This window comes from Corvus hawaiiensis, chromosome 1 (genome assembly GCF_020740725.1).
Source record: "Corvus hawaiiensis isolate bCorHaw1 chromosome 1, bCorHaw1.pri.cur, whole genome shotgun sequence".
Lineage (NCBI taxonomy): Eukaryota > Metazoa > Chordata > Aves > Passeriformes > Corvidae > Corvus > Corvus hawaiiensis.
Genome location: NC_063213.1, coordinates 30,451,968 through 30,471,114, shown reverse-complemented (window position 1 = coordinate 30,471,114; position 19,147 = coordinate 30,451,968). Strand labels below are relative to the sequence as shown.

At 36.4% G+C, this 19,147-nt stretch overlaps 1 protein-coding gene across 50 annotated transcripts in view; it reads left to right on the top strand.

Annotated features, from left to right (window-relative positions):
• The window catches only part of CLASP2 (cytoplasmic linker associated protein 2), a 146,168-nt gene that overhangs the window by 87,780 nt on the left and 39,241 nt on the right, over positions 1-19,147 (top strand). For 17 of the 50 annotated variants that reach the window (XM_048298090.1, XM_048298183.1, XM_048298174.1 and 14 more), the window contains 8 exons: positions 311-478; positions 3,139-3,194; positions 4,363-4,533; positions 7,849-7,872; positions 10,628-10,645; positions 12,585-12,686; positions 17,730-17,900; positions 18,803-18,910. In XM_048298090.1, the coding sequence (XP_048154047.1) occupies positions 311-478; positions 3,139-3,194; positions 4,363-4,533; positions 7,849-7,872; positions 10,628-10,645; positions 12,585-12,686; positions 17,730-17,900; positions 18,803-18,910 (818 nt within the window). Of the gene's footprint in view, positions 1-310; positions 479-3,138; positions 3,195-4,362; positions 4,534-7,848; positions 7,873-10,627; positions 10,646-12,584; positions 12,687-12,820; positions 12,848-15,775; positions 15,803-17,729; positions 17,901-18,802; positions 18,911-19,147 lie in introns of all 50 variants that reach the window. The other 33 variants (XM_048298091.1, XM_048298050.1, XM_048298032.1 and 30 more) reach the window with 11 other exon arrangements.

Genomic DNA, 19,147 nt, shown 5'->3' with positions numbered 1-19,147 from the left:
TCTCCCCCCATTAATTCTTTAAACAATTGCAGCACTTTGACTACTGAGAAGGCCAGAAAATAATTCCTTTTGTTTCTTCACGGAACTGGTAAATGAATGTGAGATACTCAGAGGATGGATTTAAGTTACTTTGAAAAGATTAATTCAGTCAATGTAGCTGATTTATTTTATGATTTGATAAGCATTGTATGCTTTACATAGTCTCAGTTCCTTTCACTCCCATCCATGGTTCATTCTGTAATCTTTACTTCCTGACTCCACCCTTTAAAGAAAATATAGAGCATTTACATGTGGTTATTCTCTTTTGCAGGGCTTATCTGGGCCTTAGAAATCACTTTCCTAGTGAAGCTGAGACTCTGTACAATTCTCTGGAGCCGCCCTATCAAAGAAGCCTTCAGACCTACTTGAAGAATTCTGGCAGTATAGCATCTCTCCCTCAGTCCGACAGGTCATCCTCTAGCTCACAGGAGAGCCTCAAGTAAGGGTCACTTCACTGTTTCTGAGCCAAGAAAAAAATGCAGTTTCTCAAAAGCAAATTATCCAGATTTCTGTTGAATTCAGAAAAGCTGCAATTTTATTTTGCGACTTCCCATTTTTTTAATAAAAAATTCTTCTATGGTGGTTTGCTATATGACAGCATCACCCTAGCAAGGTGAAAAGCATGGGCAGTCTTTAACCGGATTTTAGCTCACTGTATTCATATATTCATTCCTTAACAGCTGCTTTAAACACCAAGATATCATCAAAGTTCATATTGATGTCCAGCATTCTGACGTGCTGAGTAGGTTCTAGGAAAGCTATACTGGTGTTATTCCTTTTTCATCTCTTTTCACTGGCAAGCATGAAAAAGGGACATCAACAATGAGATTCATTCAGACTGCAGATTGGTTTGGGGTTTTTTTCCCCCGTCTTCACTGTACTGAATATGTATTAGCAGTATTTTGCAGCTATGCCAGTTACTACAGGGTGGGTCTGTGCTGCAGTCAGTGGTGTATTGACATGCATAGACAATCTTGAGCTGAATAAATTAAAGTTTGCTTAGGTACCAATAGCAAAAGAAATCTACTGGCTTTTTAGCAAAAATGTGAAGTAGTAGTAGTAGTATGCAGTGATTTTTGTCTTTAAAGGCTAGAACGCTTCCTCAAAGTATTTCAACCTTTTAATATTTCAGATGTTTCATTACCAAAACCAGAGAGCTTGTCTACTCACTTTTGACTTGAAAGCAAAGACTGCTTCCAGCATACTGGAAGTTGCTTTTTTTTCTTTTTTTCTTTCTTTTTTTTTTTTTTTTTTTTTGGCTAATGCCTTAAATACCAGAGGTTTACCTTATCGTTCCCATGATACTTGTAATTATAAAGAAGATTTTAAAAAAGTAATTCTCTGTGATGCAAGCAATTGCTAGCACTTTATTTTCCACAAACAAGTGTTTATTCAAAGATGAAATATTCTTGTTCAGATTAATCTGTATCCCCCATCTGGAAATAAAAGTGCTGTTAATGAGTTACTGGTAATAAACTGTTAAAAACTAAATTACAGGGAAATTAGAATCTTAAAAAATCCTTAAATCTTCAAATGTTGCTTCCCATATTGCAAGATGTGTAAGTGCTACAGTACAGAAAGTGAGGAGTAAAATAAGAAGCACATAGAAGAGATGATGATATTGGAAATGAATGAAATTTTAATTGTTTTATTACTAACTTTGCATTCAGGTGGATGTTATTTTTACTCTATTACCCAAAATTTTACTTCTGGCATTTAGTATAGATGCTGAACTCCCCCTGTATAGGCTAAATTAGGAAATACGGCTGTGATTTTCCTAAAAGTCTGATCCTCTGTGATTTTTGACCTTTTGAACTTACATCTCATACAATTCATTAATCCAAAATCGTTTTAAAGAAGATGGTGGAATGAGAGAGACATGTGGTGACTTCTGCCTACCTATATGAAACTGCTTACATAAAATGTCAATTGCAGTGGATTGTGGCAGTTGTCTGGGACTTCTGTTTGAAGCAAGGTGTAAGGTCAGGATGCACCCAGGAGCTCTCCCTCAGCCTCCTCACCTTACTCGAGGCAAAGTACCTTCAAAACACTGGTTAGTCATGTCAGAAAAGCAGGTTTATTCAAAATAAGCTGCAAACACATGTTCTTCTGTGAGGATTTAGGTAATGATGCTGACCTCTATGTTACTGTTGAGCACTTGAGCTAATAACTGGGGTAAATATACAGTATGAGGCATCTCTTTTCTCTCTGCTTTTAGGTTCAAAATTAGAGGAATTATTTGTACTAAAGCTGAGACACTGACTCGTCTTGTAATTTGACTGTTGATTAAATACTCAACTATTCCATCAAATACAAACTTTCCCCATCAGATACTCAACCAGTGAATATGCTATTATGTTTTCTTCCACCAGTCTTTTTCTTTTCCCTGGTCTTTCTGGCTGCATTTTACCCTTCCAAACCAGGCCAAAGGATGGGCTCACAATTAAACTTGAGTAGACTGGAACACTTGTGCTTCAGTAACTACTTGTTTTTGCAGTGAAAAGGAAATGAAGACAAAACCTAGAGGAAAAGGCATGGGATTTTTCTCCTTTTATAGATTATGGGAGCCTCTACATTCCAGCTGGGGAAATGGAGTCTAGCTGCTTGGAAGCATCAACACTTCCTTTTTAAATTTGTAACTTAATTCTTGAAACATCTGGGACTGGAAGAGGCTTATGAGTTGGGCACCTGTTTTTCTTGTTACTGCAGACACCACTTCACATTATGTCTTTCATAAATAAAGCGTTTTGGGTAGCTCCCACTGTTCTTGTTTGATGGCTGATTTATAAGATCGGCCCTGTGGTTAAAACCTTGATCTGACCACCTTAAATGTTTCTGTGACCAAGTCTGGAATGCCTGAACTTGAAGTGTACCTGTCGGTAACTGAAGGATTAGTGCTTTGTGATATAGATGTAGTTTTATAAAATATAAAGGATAAGATAATTCTGGTTTTCTTACCATTCTCTACTTAAAGTATTTCTCTAAAATATGCTGAGAAGGTTGAAAAGGAGAGAAGAACAGAAGATTATTCTTTTTCTTTTATTGTTGACTTTTTCATCTGATACATGAGACTTACTGGATTTATTGACTTCTTTCCAGTCGGCCTCTATCTTCTAAATGGTCTGCAGCCAGTCCAGCAAGTCTTGCAGGCAGAGGTAAGGTGGTTCAGTGCACAGTTACTGTTCTTCATGGTCTTTGAATTAAAAGTTCTAAATGCAGCTTAAAATTTTACTATCTCAGCACCTACCCTATTTCCAGGATAAATAATGGTATGTGTCACTACAAACTACCTGGAGCTAAGATTGCCTCACACTCACTTCACGTTTTATGTAGTTTCAGTTGTTTCAAGTATAAGACATAATTCAGTAATAGTTCGGTATTAATTGATCATCTGTGCTGGAGTTTTGTCATGGAACAGTCACTTTCAAAGAAACAAAACATTATTCTTCGGTCTGTTCATGATTAGGCTTATGGCAATTGGAAATTAAAGACTCACTGTCTCTTTCATCTGTTCCCATGTAGCTGTTAGTCTTTCTAAATAAATAAAGAAAGAAACAACAACCAAACCACATATTTGTAATTCAAAGAGTTTAATTATGTGTTTAGTTTTCAGAATTTAATAAGTTTAGTGTCTTTTCCCACAATGTTTTAGTAACTCTTGGAAAATAAATCATTGAGCTGCTTTTTACAAATGGACTGTAATTGAGAGTGCTTGTTTTCTGGATACTGAAACTGATAAGGGGTGTCGAGTTTAGAACACCTAAAACAATGCTTAAGATTAACTGAAGTGAATAGCTAAAATGCAGTAAACAATAGGAGGTGAATATGAAAATACTGAAGATTAGACCCTAAAGCACTTCAGAGTATGCATTCAGCTTACCTGTCTGTGGCTTTACCTTAGCTGAAGTGTGGGAGCATTTTCTTCCTTCAGTTTCTCAAGGAATTATGTGAATTTTCTTATATTTGTGAAGCATTGAATAAGGTAATAAATCACACAAAGGTTCAGAATCATGTCATTTTTACTAGGGTGAGAACACGGGGTTTGCATTAAATAATGCTAAAATTTCATGCTGAATGAAGATAAATACTACTGTAAAACAAACTGTCCTTTTTAAGCAGTTCATTGCAATACCAGGTCTAGTTTGCTTTTTAATCTCAGTAATACTTGGTTTAATAATAACTTGATTTAAGCTTTTTTACATAGTTTTCTGTGCTTTCTGCAAGCATGCTGCGGTGGTAGTAGATGTTAACCTTTTAAATATAATTAATTTTATTCAGTATCAACTAATTTCTTTTTTAATTTTTTTTTTCCTCTTCTGGTAGTTTCAGGCAGCAGCAAGGGTGTTCCAAGCCCGGGCACCCTGCAGAGGTCTCGCAGTGACATCGATGTGAACGCTGCCGCAGGTGCGAAGGCCCGCCATGCTGCTGGACAGACAGCTGGAGCTGGGCGCCTGTCAGCAGCCGGCCTGCCCCCGGGGTCCTACGCCTCCCTAGGTAAGGGAAGCACCTTTGCACTGCTCTGAGATAGCCTTGTGATTTTCTTGATCAGAAAGTTACTGTACAATACTCCTGTATTTGAAAAGCAGTCGTCGTTTTTAATAGCACTGGAGTATGGCAAAAGAGCAGGTCTTCAGAAGTAAGTCACAAAGTTTCCTAGATGCTTTATTTTTCTTGTGCTAGAAGAATGCCAATGCAAAGAGTATGTCCATACTATGCTCTTTAAATGTCTTAATCTGGAATTAATATTAAGTGTTGGAAGGAGTGGTACCTTTACTTAACATCATGTGGTGATCATGACCTTTTTTTGTTTGTAAAAGTAATATAGAAATGAGTGCGAGGGCTCTTGATTTTCCATTTTTCTCAGCTCTTCTGGTATTTTACAACAGTGCTAAAGAGATACCTTGGCAGTAAGAGGTGGCTTCTTCATGAAATACAGAAGTGTTTTACGCAATAACTTACAACACTGAGTTAATTAATTTCTTTCTGAGGGCATTGATGGAACTATGTGTATGTTTTATCCATTGATACTTGCTGTTGGACATAGAAAGTGCTACGAGTGATAACAGTGCAGGAGAGTATTTGATAATGGTGATGGTGGTGTAGGTGCTTGAACATCTGCTGAGTGAGAATGGTAAAGGACTATGAACATGTTTTTGTTACAGATTTTTAGGTTATCCATGCTGTAGGGATAGCAATGGGGGAAGAGAGGTTCAGTGTTCACAAAACTGTTTTTTTTCTTCTCAGCTTCTGTGCCAGCTAGATCACCAAGGAGAGGCATGTTCTAATGTCAGTACAGCCATAGATGATCACAAGAGACAAACTGCGTGGTTCTTCTGATTTACATTGTGTTTGGGTAGAGGTTAGCATACATGTAGGCTGTGGTTTGCAAAGGTTTTGGTTGTGCTTTTAAAAATCAAAATGTAAGTTAAAAGCTATCTAAAATGAGTTGATTCTTTTTGTCATCAGGGCCCACTTGAAATGCTGTGAACGACATTGATTTTAGTGTTAATGAGTGTAAGCAATCCCACAAAAAGGAATACTTGGTACTTGGAATAGCAGTTTCGGATGTGGGCTCCCTCTGGTGCCCACAGAGGGGGCAGCAGAAGCTGCTGGGTCGCAGGTGGACACCAACGTGAGGCTGCTTGGTGGAGGGGATACGCTGGTGGTTCCCCAGGGAAGTTGCGGATGTCCCATCCCTGGCAGTATTCAAGACTAGGCTGGATCAGGCTTGGAGCAAACCTCTCCCGTGGAAGGTGTCCCTGCCCACAGTAGGGGGGTTGGAACTAGGTGATCTTTAAGGTCCCCTCCAACCCAAACCATTCTAGAATTCTAGAACTCTCAGTTCCTCCTAACTTAATGCCTAAAAGCCTGAAAAATATGGGATGATTATTTTCCAAGATCAGAGTATTGCCTGGTGTGTGTTGATGTGCAACAGAACATATTTTGAACTTCATACAAAGCTGACATTCAGAGAATTAAAAGTGCCACAGAGCATGGTGACAGAAGGAAAAGTCAAATGGAAAAAAAAGAGAGAGATCCTGCTCTGTTAATGTCTTCTTTATGCTGCTCAAATGAAGAGACTATGTTGTCTTAAGATTTTCACAGAAAATTAGCTCTTGATTGGAGTATTGGTTTGCTTTTAGAACATTTAAAGAAATATCTGATTCATGCCAAGAATTTTGCAAGCAAGGGTTGAAAAGGGCACAGAGGTTTCTATTGAAGTAAACAGTGGTGGGTTTATGCAGGAAAATAACAGAAATAGCTTATTCTCTTTGTAATTTGTTGATTGGGTGAGTGTGGATGAGGGAGAGGAATAATCAGCAATGTCCAGGTCCTATTTGTTTGAAGGATTTGAGTTGCTGGAAAGCTTTACCTTGCTAGCAGATGCAGTCACATGTGGACAACAGTATGATGGTCATTTGAAATGGCAAAATAATGTAATACTGCCAATGTACAGTAGAAGTCAAATCTTAGTGCAGACAGTGAAGGGGCAGTGGTAGTCAAGGAGACCAAGGTTTGTTTCCAATCACACAAAAGCTGTACTGCTTGATTGATCTTGGCTCAATCTCCTAACAGTTTTTTAACTGAGGTGAGGTAAGGTAATTTGGATGATACATACCTTGTAGACAGTGTGACTGTTTTCTGTTGTGGATTAGCTTCAAAGTATTGTTTACTCTTAGTTTTCAAAAGGTAACCTTAAAATGAATGGAGTGCGAATCCAAGCAAGTGCCATGTTTCAGAAAATGGGCTAATTTGTAAAGTTGTTCCCTCTGTTCATTTGAAGGGGTTTATTTATAGTAGCCCAAATATGGAAAGTTAAATGACAGAACTGTCAAGCTAATGCTGCTGACCATGGTATGAAAAAGCCTAGGCAATGTTATTGTGTTTCTATAATGCTTTCCACTTCCTTTAGGTGTTGCAGTCAGTACCAAAATAAATGACATTGTCTCCTAGAGCTTGAATTTATTTTCAGCCTGGCTTGCAGAGAAACATCCACCTTTTGCTTACAAAGCTATCAGATTTAAAGCCTCAGAAGGCCAGAAGCTTATAAGCACAGTAATCCATAATTGTGTTCACCCATCTCTTCCCTTTTCATTATTAATAGAAGAACTCTTGCTTATTTATGGTTTTTAAAAGACTATTCTAGAAGCAGGAGGATACTCTCTAGTTACTTTAAATGTTGACTATCTTTGACATCCTTAAGTATTAATGTCCTTGTTGAGGAAGCTTGAGCTGTAATTATATATGTCTCATGCTAAATATTTTAATTTTGATTGTTACTGTCAGAATATTTATGCACTACCTTCCAGCTGAACTGGTAAATACTTAATGCTTTTAAACCAGAGTGAAACTTTCTCTCATTTGTCCTCTGTCTTAATTGTGCTATTTTTTCCCTCCTGTCCCTTACCCCAGAGGGGTCTTCATGTTCAGTAGCGAATTTCATAAGAAATATAATTATGTTGTTCAGTAATGATATACATATGTACCGATGCTTCAGTAACTGTTTACACCAAGAATGAAACCATTTGTAAATGTTTTACTGTAAGGGTTGTCTCAAATCTGGGAAATACAAAGAGAATCAATATCCTTGTGCAGGGTACTTGTACCCTGTTTTGTAATTTTGTACCTTGGACTGAGCAAAACCAACTTTGTTTAAGGTAGCTTATACATGCATTAATTAGATAAACATGTCTGCTGTATTTAATATTAATGCATTTTCCTCAATTAATGTTTTATGACTCTGCTGTGATCACCTTTATTCTAACACACTAAGTTTTCCATGTTTCTTTGCCTGCTTTTCCAACAAAGAGGATACTTCTGACAAGATGGATGGTAAGAAATTATTTAGTCTGTCCTCTAATTCTATTAAATATCTAATAAAGTGTCTTTTATGTAAAGTATTGATGTTTAATATATTTGTCTGTTCATTAACAAATTACTATGCTGTTTTCATTAACTCCTGTGTAATCTTGATGTCTTATTATATGTGTGATTGCTTTATTTGTCAATTTTGGGAAACATTATCAGAAATCTGGCATTACCCCCCTTTTTTAAAAGAAGCTCTACTAATTACAGAGCAATTTTGTAATTGTTACATGCTGCTTTTTAACTAGTTAAATACATGCTTTTTAAATGTCTAGTTCCAGTGTATTCCACAGTTTTATGTAACTTGGCTGAACAGCAGTGGGAGAGCAGAAGATGCTTGACCACATAATTAAGTATAAAAAAAAGCAAAACCAAAGAAAACTTCTCTATCGAAGTCTAGCCTTGCTACATATTTTTAAGTGCCTGTAAATTCTGTAGCACAATGTAATTCTGTTAAAGAATCATTTGTGAAGAAGACCTACCTGTTAAAATAGCTTACCAAGTATTCCAGCTTAGTTTTAGCACTTGCTTTTCCTTAATTCACTCTGTTACAAACACATGGAGGGACTGAAAAGCAGTTGAGCATCAGGCTTCTTATAGCAATTGTCTGTTTCAGGTGTGTGGAAATAATGCTTCACATATAATAAAGTGACAGAGTCCCAGCCTGCTGCCTGGTGATTCTAGTTCTAGTATATTGCTTGGGAGCACTTAATGAGCACTTAACAAGTTTGCTGCTTACTTAATATTTTGTGTCATGTATTTATTAACTGTGCAAGTTTGGAATAATGAGTAGTTTATTGGAAGCACGTGTATCTCGTAAAAATTAAAAGACTAAGAAGGTAGATTCCCAAACCAGCATCCTGAATCATTTCAAGACACAGATGCTTCTTGAAAGAATTTGAGCTGGTTTTGAGCACTGAAGATGTCAAGACTAGTTATAAAATGAGGAGGGTTTGTACAGGATAGTAGAATCTGTATCGCTTATTTCCATATGACGTTTCCTTAGGCTACAAGTAGTAGGCTTTATTTATAGCTGTTTGTGCTAAATCTTGAGCCTTGGACATTGTCACCAGAAATAAAGGTTCTTAGGACCATGTAGGCTTTTTCTTTTGTTCTAACCAGAAGTCAGAACTTACGATATGTTGCACATTTCTGTTTAAAAACAGCAAGGGAAATGCTGCACAGAGTAACAGGTTGGGTTTTGTTCTAGAGGCTATCTTCAGATATGATGTGCAAGATAGAATGAACTAAGCTGTGTTCATTCCATCTTGCACATCATATCTAAAGATAGCCTCCAGCTGTAGTTGTATGATATAGCTGTTCTGATCTCACCACCACCAGGAGGAACTTTTTTCCTTTTACCACTAACTTTGTCCACATGTTTTTTATCTCTTCTTTTGCTAGCACCTTGTGATAATCCATTATCAATTACTGTAGGTGAACAAACTCCATAAAACTGATTTCATAAAACTGAATAATATTCTGCTATTTTGCTTTTGGAACTGCCAATGAGCCTTTTTAACCATCCAGACCAGGTGGTAGCACAAGGCTGAGAGGAAAGAGAAACAGAAGCACCCCTTTTAGGAGCAGCTGTGTGTTAGCCTGGCTTAGGTGTTGCATAGAATCTGCCTTCCAGAGCTGGATTTGGAGGGCTAGCTCAGGGTTCGGGGGTTGGGTATTGTATTTGGTTTTGGTTTTTTGCAAACTGACAAATTTGATTGGAAAACTTTGAGACACTCCTACATACCTATTACTGTAACTGATTTTTGTGAAGAAGCATTGAAATTTACACTGAACTAATTTTAGAGAGAGTTTTTAAAAATAGTTCCTTGAAGATACTGTAACATGAGAAAACTTTCCCAGCAAATCTGGCTAAGTTCAGGCTAGCCAAAGACACTAACAGATGTTTTCATTATTGTAGTTCTCTCGTAAGGCAGAAGTGGTAGAGAGTGGAAATAAAAATGGAGGTAGCCTTTGATATTTTTTTAGGGACATTTAACATTTTTATCATTACTGGTATATATTTTATTCCATAATAAGATTCATCTCAAAGGAGCTTAGAGGAAGGACTGGCAGTTAGGCAGCTTCCCATCAGTTCCTAAGGTACTGATGGGAAAAAGGCTTGTCTGTCTCACGTTGTCAAAAATCAAGCCTTGTTAAGCTCAGCATACTTGTTCAAGTGTGATGTGATTTCAGCAAGCTCATATTCCTTCCACGTCTCTGAGCAAGACTTGATCTTGTGCATGTGTATCTTCAGAATAATCACAGGCTTAATTCAGAGAAATCCTCCTTGCTGGCAGTTCCTATCAAATTAGCACTGTCCAGTGTGGGAAACACTGTGTTTTTCTCTGAGGTTATGCATAATAGTATGTTTCATATTTTCAGGAGAGCTTGCATTACAGTATTTTTAATGTCTGTTTTGATCTGTATATGTAATTTTGTTGACTGATCTCATAGATGTATTTTATTTCTATTGAATTTTTTGTTGTTTTGTAACAAGTTTGGAAGGCAGTGCTGTGCCTTGTGTTCTTTTAAATTGCTATCAGTGTCATATGGATATTTTCTTGATAATTTTACTTCAATTATGGAGTTGCAACATAAAAACTTTAGCTCTCTTGACTTGATAAAATTTGTCAAGATTCCCAAGATTAATCTCAAAAAGGAATTTGAAAGACATAGTATTGTTTGGAATATCATGTATTTTATTATTTTTTCTGTTTAGGAACAGCTTCTGAAGATGGTAAGAAACTACTTTGTTAGACTAGTTAATATTTTCAGCTTCATATTTTCATTGATAGAAATTAAGCTTTAAAAGTAGAACATGGTGTTTCTGGGGCTTTATGGAGGTTCATAACAGACGGGCTTATGGGCTAACAGCTTATGCATCTAATACTTGGTTGTCATTTACTATTTTTAAAATTCTTTTGCTTTTATTTTAATTCTCAATTACTCATCTGCAGTCTTAAGTATCATTGCTTAACGTTTCTACTATAAATATATAGGGGCTTTATAATTTTGTGCTGATTTTTTTAAAGCAAATCTTGTCACAGAATATTTCATCAAATGTGTTCATACTCTGGGAAGCAGGTGCTACTATTACTCATTTCTGTGAGACTTGGAAGCTAATTTTCAATCTGTTATTAACATTTAAACCTGTCATTAGTGAATGGATGAAGAGACTCCAAATGAGTTAACAGTTCATTTATCTCACAGACACAAACTGGTTTATTTTACATTGATGAAACAGGTTCCAGGTGATATTTTAACATAGTATTGAAATAGTGGCACTCTGTATTCCTAGGTTTTGGGCCAAACTCTGAATGCAGTTACATGCCTTGCAGTCTCACAGCACTCAGTGGGAAAACATTGCCATTGCACGGGGATAACTAGTAGAGTTTGGACTAGTTAATCTCACCATTCTTGCTAAGTCTGTTGTTTTCTAATAGTTTAGTGAATAACCTCCTTTATCCTGATTCTCTTCTTATAGACTCTCATCTATGGCTATTCCCTCTACTTGGATGAATAATATTAACTTGGTTGGTCTCCAAATTCTGCTGTGGAAAGCCTAAAGAGGCTAGAACTAAATAACAGTCTGTGTGCCTAATTCTTTTAGGTCAAATATTGACTCAGCATGTCTAGAAAATATTTTAATTATGCCGTGTTTGAAAGTGTTGAGCTTGTTAAACTAGCTCCACCCTGTACAGACTTTCTGGGGTTAGTTCTTGCAACATAGAGGAGTTATGGTTAGCATGAGTTTGGTTTTGATTTCATTTTTCTCTTGTTTGAGAGGCTGGCTTAGGAAATGCAGTATACAACTCTGCTATTTTCTTTTATGAATGGTCTTTCCGTTAGCTATAATTCATCCACCTGGGGTCTTCCTTTCTTTTGTAATTTCCTTTTATGTGTTGGATTTTATGAGGAACATGGCTAACAATGCAGAGAGGTTTAACCAAACCCAAGAGAATTTGTCATTTGCCATTTGGCATTCTAGAGAAAAATAAATCTCTTATTTTATTTGTAGATGCTTAGTTTGATTTGTCTTCTTGCTTGGCTTTTCTATCTATTGGGGAGAGTAGTATTTCTTTATATCATGTTGTCATGAGAAGTACTTAAGTGTATTTAGTTTTTGCAAAATGCTCTAAAAGGGAAATCCTGTAGAAGTCTGTATGACTGTGGCCAGGAAGACAGTAGAATCTTCAGTAATAAAAAGCTAGTATTTCGATTTCTGAGAAGAGGAGTGAAGTTAGGAAGAAAGCTCAGAATCCTATTCTGTAGTTTTATGACAGCAAAAGTAGACTTACAACCACACATACTCATGAGGAGACCTGATACAGCAACATTAGTGTTTGCATTGCATTGTATTGAATAAACTTCCCCTTTTTTAGTGTTATCAACACATACATGGTGGAAGGAAGAAGTAGCTAGCCAGTCCAGGGTGTTGAAGGGGTAATGTGCAAATCGTTTGCTGAAACCTGGAGCATCAGAGGAGAAGTATTTTGCTTCCTCAGCTATTAAATTCCTCAAGGTGTTCAAATTTCTACTAATTATCCCAAGCGAATTTTCGCCAATTGAGTTACATTGCGCTTCTTTTATCTGCAGAAAATATTAGTAAATGGTACTGATGCTCTGCTTCCTACCTGACTCTGAAAAACTGATTTAATGCCATTTTTCTTCTCTAGGTCGTATACGATCAAAGCTCTCAACCCCTTCTGTTGGTATTGGAAATTCTAAAACAGATTCCAGAGGACGGAGTAGAACCAAAGTGGTGTCACAATCTCAGCGTATGTATTTTCTGTTTATCAGTTATACCTGATAAAGAGGCCAAATGCTTAAGCATATATTCATTGACCAATGGCTACAGTCAAAGTTAATTTTAAAAAAAGGCTACATACTGAGTTGTTGTTCTGTGCCTTAGGTTCATCATCGCCAGACCAAAATGAAGGTATTTTTTTCAGTGTTTTGAGTCAGTGGTATTTGCATGCTTTTCTGATTCATGTTGTTTTTCTCTGGACAAAATACTAGGTTAGGTCTCAGTTTGCCAGCTAAATTAGATAATGTAGCAGGAAGTGAAATCTGTCCTTAAATTCTGTCTTCAATTATAACTTCTCAACATTCTTTTCCCCCCTTTTCTGACCTCCCCGGCATGAAAGGCCAGTAAACACTGACGAGTAATAGACAAGAACGAGTAGGCTGAATGGTGTCCTCAGTGTTACCTGCAAGACCTAATTTTTCATTTTTAAAAAAGACTTATTCCAGCCAGAAATACTCATCTTCACTTTAAGCTAGGCACTGCTGTAGCTCTTGAATATAAACTCCTTTTTTTTTTGTATTACAGCTCTTGCCTTTACTTAACTCTCCTTTGAAGGAAAAATACTAAACCCTCACTTTACAATCAGTTACTTAGCTTGTGTTGAGTCAAAGGGTTAAAACAGGCAATTTAATGTGAGTCAGCTAATCCACAGTAATTTTCTGTGTGTGTTTAGTAACCAAAGCAGATGTGACATTTTCGATCTAGCCAAGCACTCAGTCGTTAATTAAAAAGACCTGATTACCTCACATTGTTTGGCACTGGCTGACCTACAGCAATTTGTCCACGCATCTGATGTCTCCAATAGACATTTTCTGACTAAGCTCTGTAGCATTTTCAGATTCTTATCTTTGTCTAATTAAGTGAAATGCAACTAAGTTAATGAAAGGAAGCCAAATTCACAATAAAATTAAAATAAACTTCCCATTTGTATAATTTGTCAGGCCTAATGTTCTAAACCCAATAAATTTTACCAGGTTTGAAATTTTCAATACAATTATTTCCCTATTACTAACCATATCCACTTTCTTTAATAAAACCCCTTAATAATGTGTTTAATGGCAGAAGCATTTGTCTTCATAGCAATGATTGCATCTATAAAAAATAGAATTTTTTTAGAAGTTAAACAAACAGGTGGAAGTTGTTTTTTTTCCTGTTAGAGCGCTTTCCGTTCAGTTTTGCATAATTTTGTTTCCCAAGAAGTACAGTTGGATCAAACCTGATCCAGTGTTTGCAGGTTTTCTGAAATAAAGCTTTCAAATGATGTGAACAGATAAAATGTAGCATACTAAAATTCTGTAGAAGTAGTTCCCTTGAGAGCTTTGACAGTGCTCTAATCCCAGAAGTGTTTGTGAAATGAAAGCCTGAAAATGAGTCTAGTTATTGGCTGGGACAAAAGTTGTGCAAAAATTGTTTTACAGATGGCTACACTGTATCATAAGCAAAAAATATGTGAATAATTTAAGAGGGAGGGAAGCTGAAGTTCCATCAGATCCCTTTTCCCCCTCTATGAGAAACTATAAGCAGTGTCTGTAACAATTTTTTCATTAGTATTAGGAAAGTTTGGAATTAAGCTTTTTTAAAATACCTTCGTACTCCAAATAGATTTGGTAAATTCTTAAGAAGTGAAGGTGTTTGATAAATGTCTGTGGGAGGGGGTAAATTTAGGTAGCAATATAAGACTTTAGTGATGGTCATTGTCATATAACATTAAATAACTGTATATCCAGAGAAGCGAAATTAAGCCTTTTCAGTTTTTCTACTAATAATGACAGGGTTTCTTTCGTTTTGGCACAGTATTAATGTCTGAAGAGATAAATTGATAGTGTGATAACTAGATCTGACTACATGTGATGATGTGTGAAAATTAAATGCGTGAATGCATCTTTACAGCCTTTTATTACTACTTCTGTTCAGAACCGATTGCTTCAAATAGCTCATTATAACCTGTCAGTGGGGGAGAACAAGAATTCTGAGATGTTTTAAGGAAGATAAACAGGGCAAATACAAATGGACAGGCGAAGGAGAATTCTCAGGCACTGTATGCCAGCTATTTGGGTGATGCTTCTTTATGTGACTGAAAATTTTCACAGCATTGTGTGAAGCGTGATGCTTGATGTTTCCATACAGGGGATTGTTTTACTTCCCCAGCTTATATAATGAGAGAATAGCTTCATATTAGATTTAAGTTTGTATTTTTTAAAAACCACTGTAGCACAGATGCTTTTGTTAATTTTTGGGTTACAGCTATCTTTTGTTCAAAAATTGTGAAAGACTTGCAAATTTGAAATTTGAAAAAATATTTTTTTAGGGTTTCGAAAGCCCTTTACTCTTCCTCTTCTATTTTTAAATTAACATAAAGTAAATGCCTCATTATTTTATTCTTACCTATGGAAAAAAATGGTTACATTTTTTTCCTCTTCTTTCCAGTTTGGTTGTTGGGTAATTCAACAGGGTCTGCTAAAATTGCATTACAGTCATCATTCAGAGAATTTCTGAATGGAAACAAATTCTTACTTTTACTCAAGATTACTTTTAAAGAGGAAAACATTAAATTCTATGCAAGTCTTTTCAGTTGTGCCATTGTGAATTTGGTTTTTTTGTTTTGGTCATCCACCGCACCTGCAGCTCAGTTCCTTTACTGTTGTGTCTCAAAAAAAAAAAAGTTTTGATCTTGTGTGTAATTTTTGTTCAGCTGTTGAACTTCTTGAGCCTTTTTGGCGATGTAATATTCTTTTCAAGTAATATGCAGGCTACAGTTTCATGCTTAATGGAAATTTAATTCTTCAGCATTGAGTTGTTGATTAGAAAGCTGAAGAATTGTAATTTGCTTGTGCAGCTTTGCTTCATCTGCTTTGTACATAGCATCTGAGTTTAATTCTTCAATTGTGGAAGCTACTTAATAGCACTGCTTTAGCATAACCCCCTTGTGGCATTTTTTCCTGTGTGAAATGACTAAAGCTTTCTTATTTCCATTTGCCATTCATTTTTTAATCTGCTCTGCTCCCTCCCTCTTCATGGATTATAAATCCCTACCCTAATCCTGCCTTTACACTTGTTCAGGATCACAGTCTGCTAACCCCATTGGTGGTAAGAGTCTACAGAATTCGTGTACATATCATTGTTTGATCACCTGTTTGACATACCTCATTTAAGGACCCTATTCAGCAGAAATTCTGGCTGGCTTTTTTCATATGCTGCACATAACTTGGGTGTAATCCTTATGTAGAAAGCAGGAGAGATGGGAAGTGTTTATCATTTTGCAATAGTGACTTCGTCATCTTTCTTTGATCATTCAGTTCACTTAGATCTGCTGACCAGAGTATGTCAGTGCTGTTATTAGCATAGTATTTTCAGGATATTTAGCTACATTCAGTTAATTTACAGTGCAGTGGAACACTTTGCAGGTCAGACTATAGAAAGAGTAAATAAAATACTAGAACGAGAGGTTGCATTTCTTCTGAATATTCTGAGAAGAGTAAGTTTTTTCATGTTTCTGACCTATTGAAGAAAATCTACAAGTCTCCAGCACAGTGAAACCTTTTACAGTATTTTTATTATTTTAAAGAGATACAAAACAGGAAGAAAGCATAGTAATATCAGGTCTCAATTGAAATACCCTGATATGAAGAAACTGCCAAACCCTTAATTTTTGCAGACCACAGCAGCTTTATAGGATTTTTTATACTTTTGTTGCTATAGAAGTTGTGCTTGTTTTTTTCCAGGCTGTGTAATACTTTATTTATCATTTCTGCTGAATAGGTCCATAGTTTGGAAAAGGGATTTTGGTAAATAATCATTTCAAGTTTGAATTCAAACAATGAATCTCAAAGTATATGCATGGTACATTGTTTTAGATTTCTCTCTTCCACCCAGCATATATTTTATTTTGTTTGGAATTTTGTTTCTTTTCACATATAGTCAAGCTTTAGTCAACTTGTATCTTTTTTTCAATGTGCCTCATAAGAAGTAACCCATGAAATTCACTTGGAAAGTTGCATGTTGTCTGTAAATCTGATAGCATCACTGTGGTCATACAGTTACCTGATTGTATTTTGAAGATTAATGAAGGGTTCAAATGTATGTAATTAATCTTCGGTTGAAATTCTGTTTTGCTTTTTATTTGGTCAAATTTCTTGAATTCTACAGCTGGAAACAATATATTAATATCAGCTGGTGATATAAATCAGTTACATCTAGGGAATAATGAATTCCTTGTTAGGACTTAGAACTTAAATGTTCTGTAACTGAAATATCAAAATTAAAGATAAGTGACCACAGTTTCTGGTAGTGATACAGTACCTTGAACTTCTGTAGTACTTAGTAATACACAGTTTTAATTAGCAGAAACATAAGACACTTAAATATGTCTTAATCAATTTTTTAGCTTCTTTAAAACTAACTGAAGATTTTCTGTAATTTGTGGGGTAACCTCCACAGAAATGTACATGGGTATTGTAATTATCTTCAGTCACATTTTATTTAGTATCAGAACAGTGCTTGAAGACCCCATGCTTTTAAAAGCAAGGGAGAAGAGTTTAAGTGTTAGGAAAACCACATTATTTAATTATAGCATTGATTACATTGGAAGAGCTGGGTAATTATGAAATCTTAGTTTAAAGTTGCTCCCTTTAGCTTTCTAAGAGGTTGGTTTGTTTGTTTTTCTTCATTAATAGAAAATGTGACTAGTGAGACCAGGTAGCTCAAAAAAAACAGACATAGCAGTGTTCATGTTAGGGACCATGGAACTCTTGACAAAGTCCAGAAATAATAACTGCGGTTTCTTGAGCTTATATAGCATCAAGTGCTTCCTTGCATTGATAATTTTAACTACCTTGTATGTAGTACTGTAAGAACTCGGACCAAGGCATTCTATTTCATGATTTTACCGTGTAAGTTTTTCCTGATCATTTCAATCTACCACCACCCTCCTACTAACTTTCAGGTATTATTTTCTTTTTAACCATGATTGTTTATTGACTGTGTTGTTACTAATATTTATTCATTCTGCCTTCAGCTGGTAGTAGATCTGGGTCTCCTGGAAGAGTTTTGACAACAACCACACTTTCCACTATGAACACAGGAGTTCAGAGAGTGTTGGTGAATCCTGCAGCTGCACAAAAGCGGAGCAAAATCCCACGAAGTCAGGGATGCAGTAGAGAAGCTAGTCCTTCTAGGCTGTCAGTAGGTAAGAATCACCAAATAACTCTTGATTTCTTTATAGCCCTTCTTACTTTAAGTGCAAGATATCTACAGCTGGTATTTAGTTATAGGTGGATGAAAAAAACAGAATACATCCTGATAATTTAAAATGTGGCTGTTTTCTCTAGTCTTGGATAGACAGTTTTTTTACATTGAAGCTGAAACTTGGAAGTTTTTCTTGTCAGAATGTAGTAGTTGTTCTTTTCCTCGCCTCCCTGTCTTCCTTCTCTTTTTTCGCTTCACACCCAAAATACCCATATCCATTGAATGAAAGTGTGATACCATTTTGAAAATATGTTCTTCATTACTTCATGTCTTCTGTGTATGTGTGCGCATGTGTATAATGCTGTGATGCTAAAATGAAAGTTACATGTCTTCAACCTCACAGTATAATCTGATTACACTTTACTGCAAACAATGTTATTGAAAAAATCTGTTGATTTTAATGGTATTGATGCTGTTCCTTGTTAATATTTTTGATTTTTTTCTTAGCTGCATAATTTTTTTATTTTCCTTCTTTAGAAAGCTGGTGGGTTTTTCATTGGCACTACTATTGATTAATTTGATCTTGAGCACAAATTCTGAATCATTACTCAGTGTTGCTTGTTTTTCTCCATCCTTTCCAAAAGGTCTTTCAACCATTCCGTGAAGAGTTAGTAAATTTCCATTTTAAGCTGTACAAAGAAATAATTTCATTCAGCTGGCTACACTTAGAGTAATCCAGCACAATCAAGAAAGTCTGTAGTAAAGGTTATGACATAATCATCAATATCTTTTCTTAGAATGCGTCTTTGATCTTACTGCAAAAGAGAATTGCATTAAAACTGCAACTTTTTTATGTCTTCTCCCTTCTGTGCTGCTGTTTGTCTGCACCCTGAATCATACTAGCGCGAGGCAGCCGCATTCCTCGGCCTAGTGTGAGTCAGGGCTGCAGTCGGGAGGCCAGCCGTGAAAGTAGCAGGGACACGAGCCCTGTCCGCTCTTTCCCGCCCCTTGGTAAGTACTTGGAGCCCCTTGTCGTGCATGGCTGTCCCTGCCCTTCCTTATGTGCGCCTAACGAATCCATGCCTCCTTCATTTAGCTTCTAGCTGGCCACCGTGCTCTCCCTTCCTTTGGCTCTCTCCCCACTTACCCCGATGGAGAATTGACCAACGTGTGAATGGGTTGCACACAGGAAAAATACACTCTTTGCTAGTGTTAGTCTGAAGGAAGTCTAGGAAGGTGTGTGCTGCA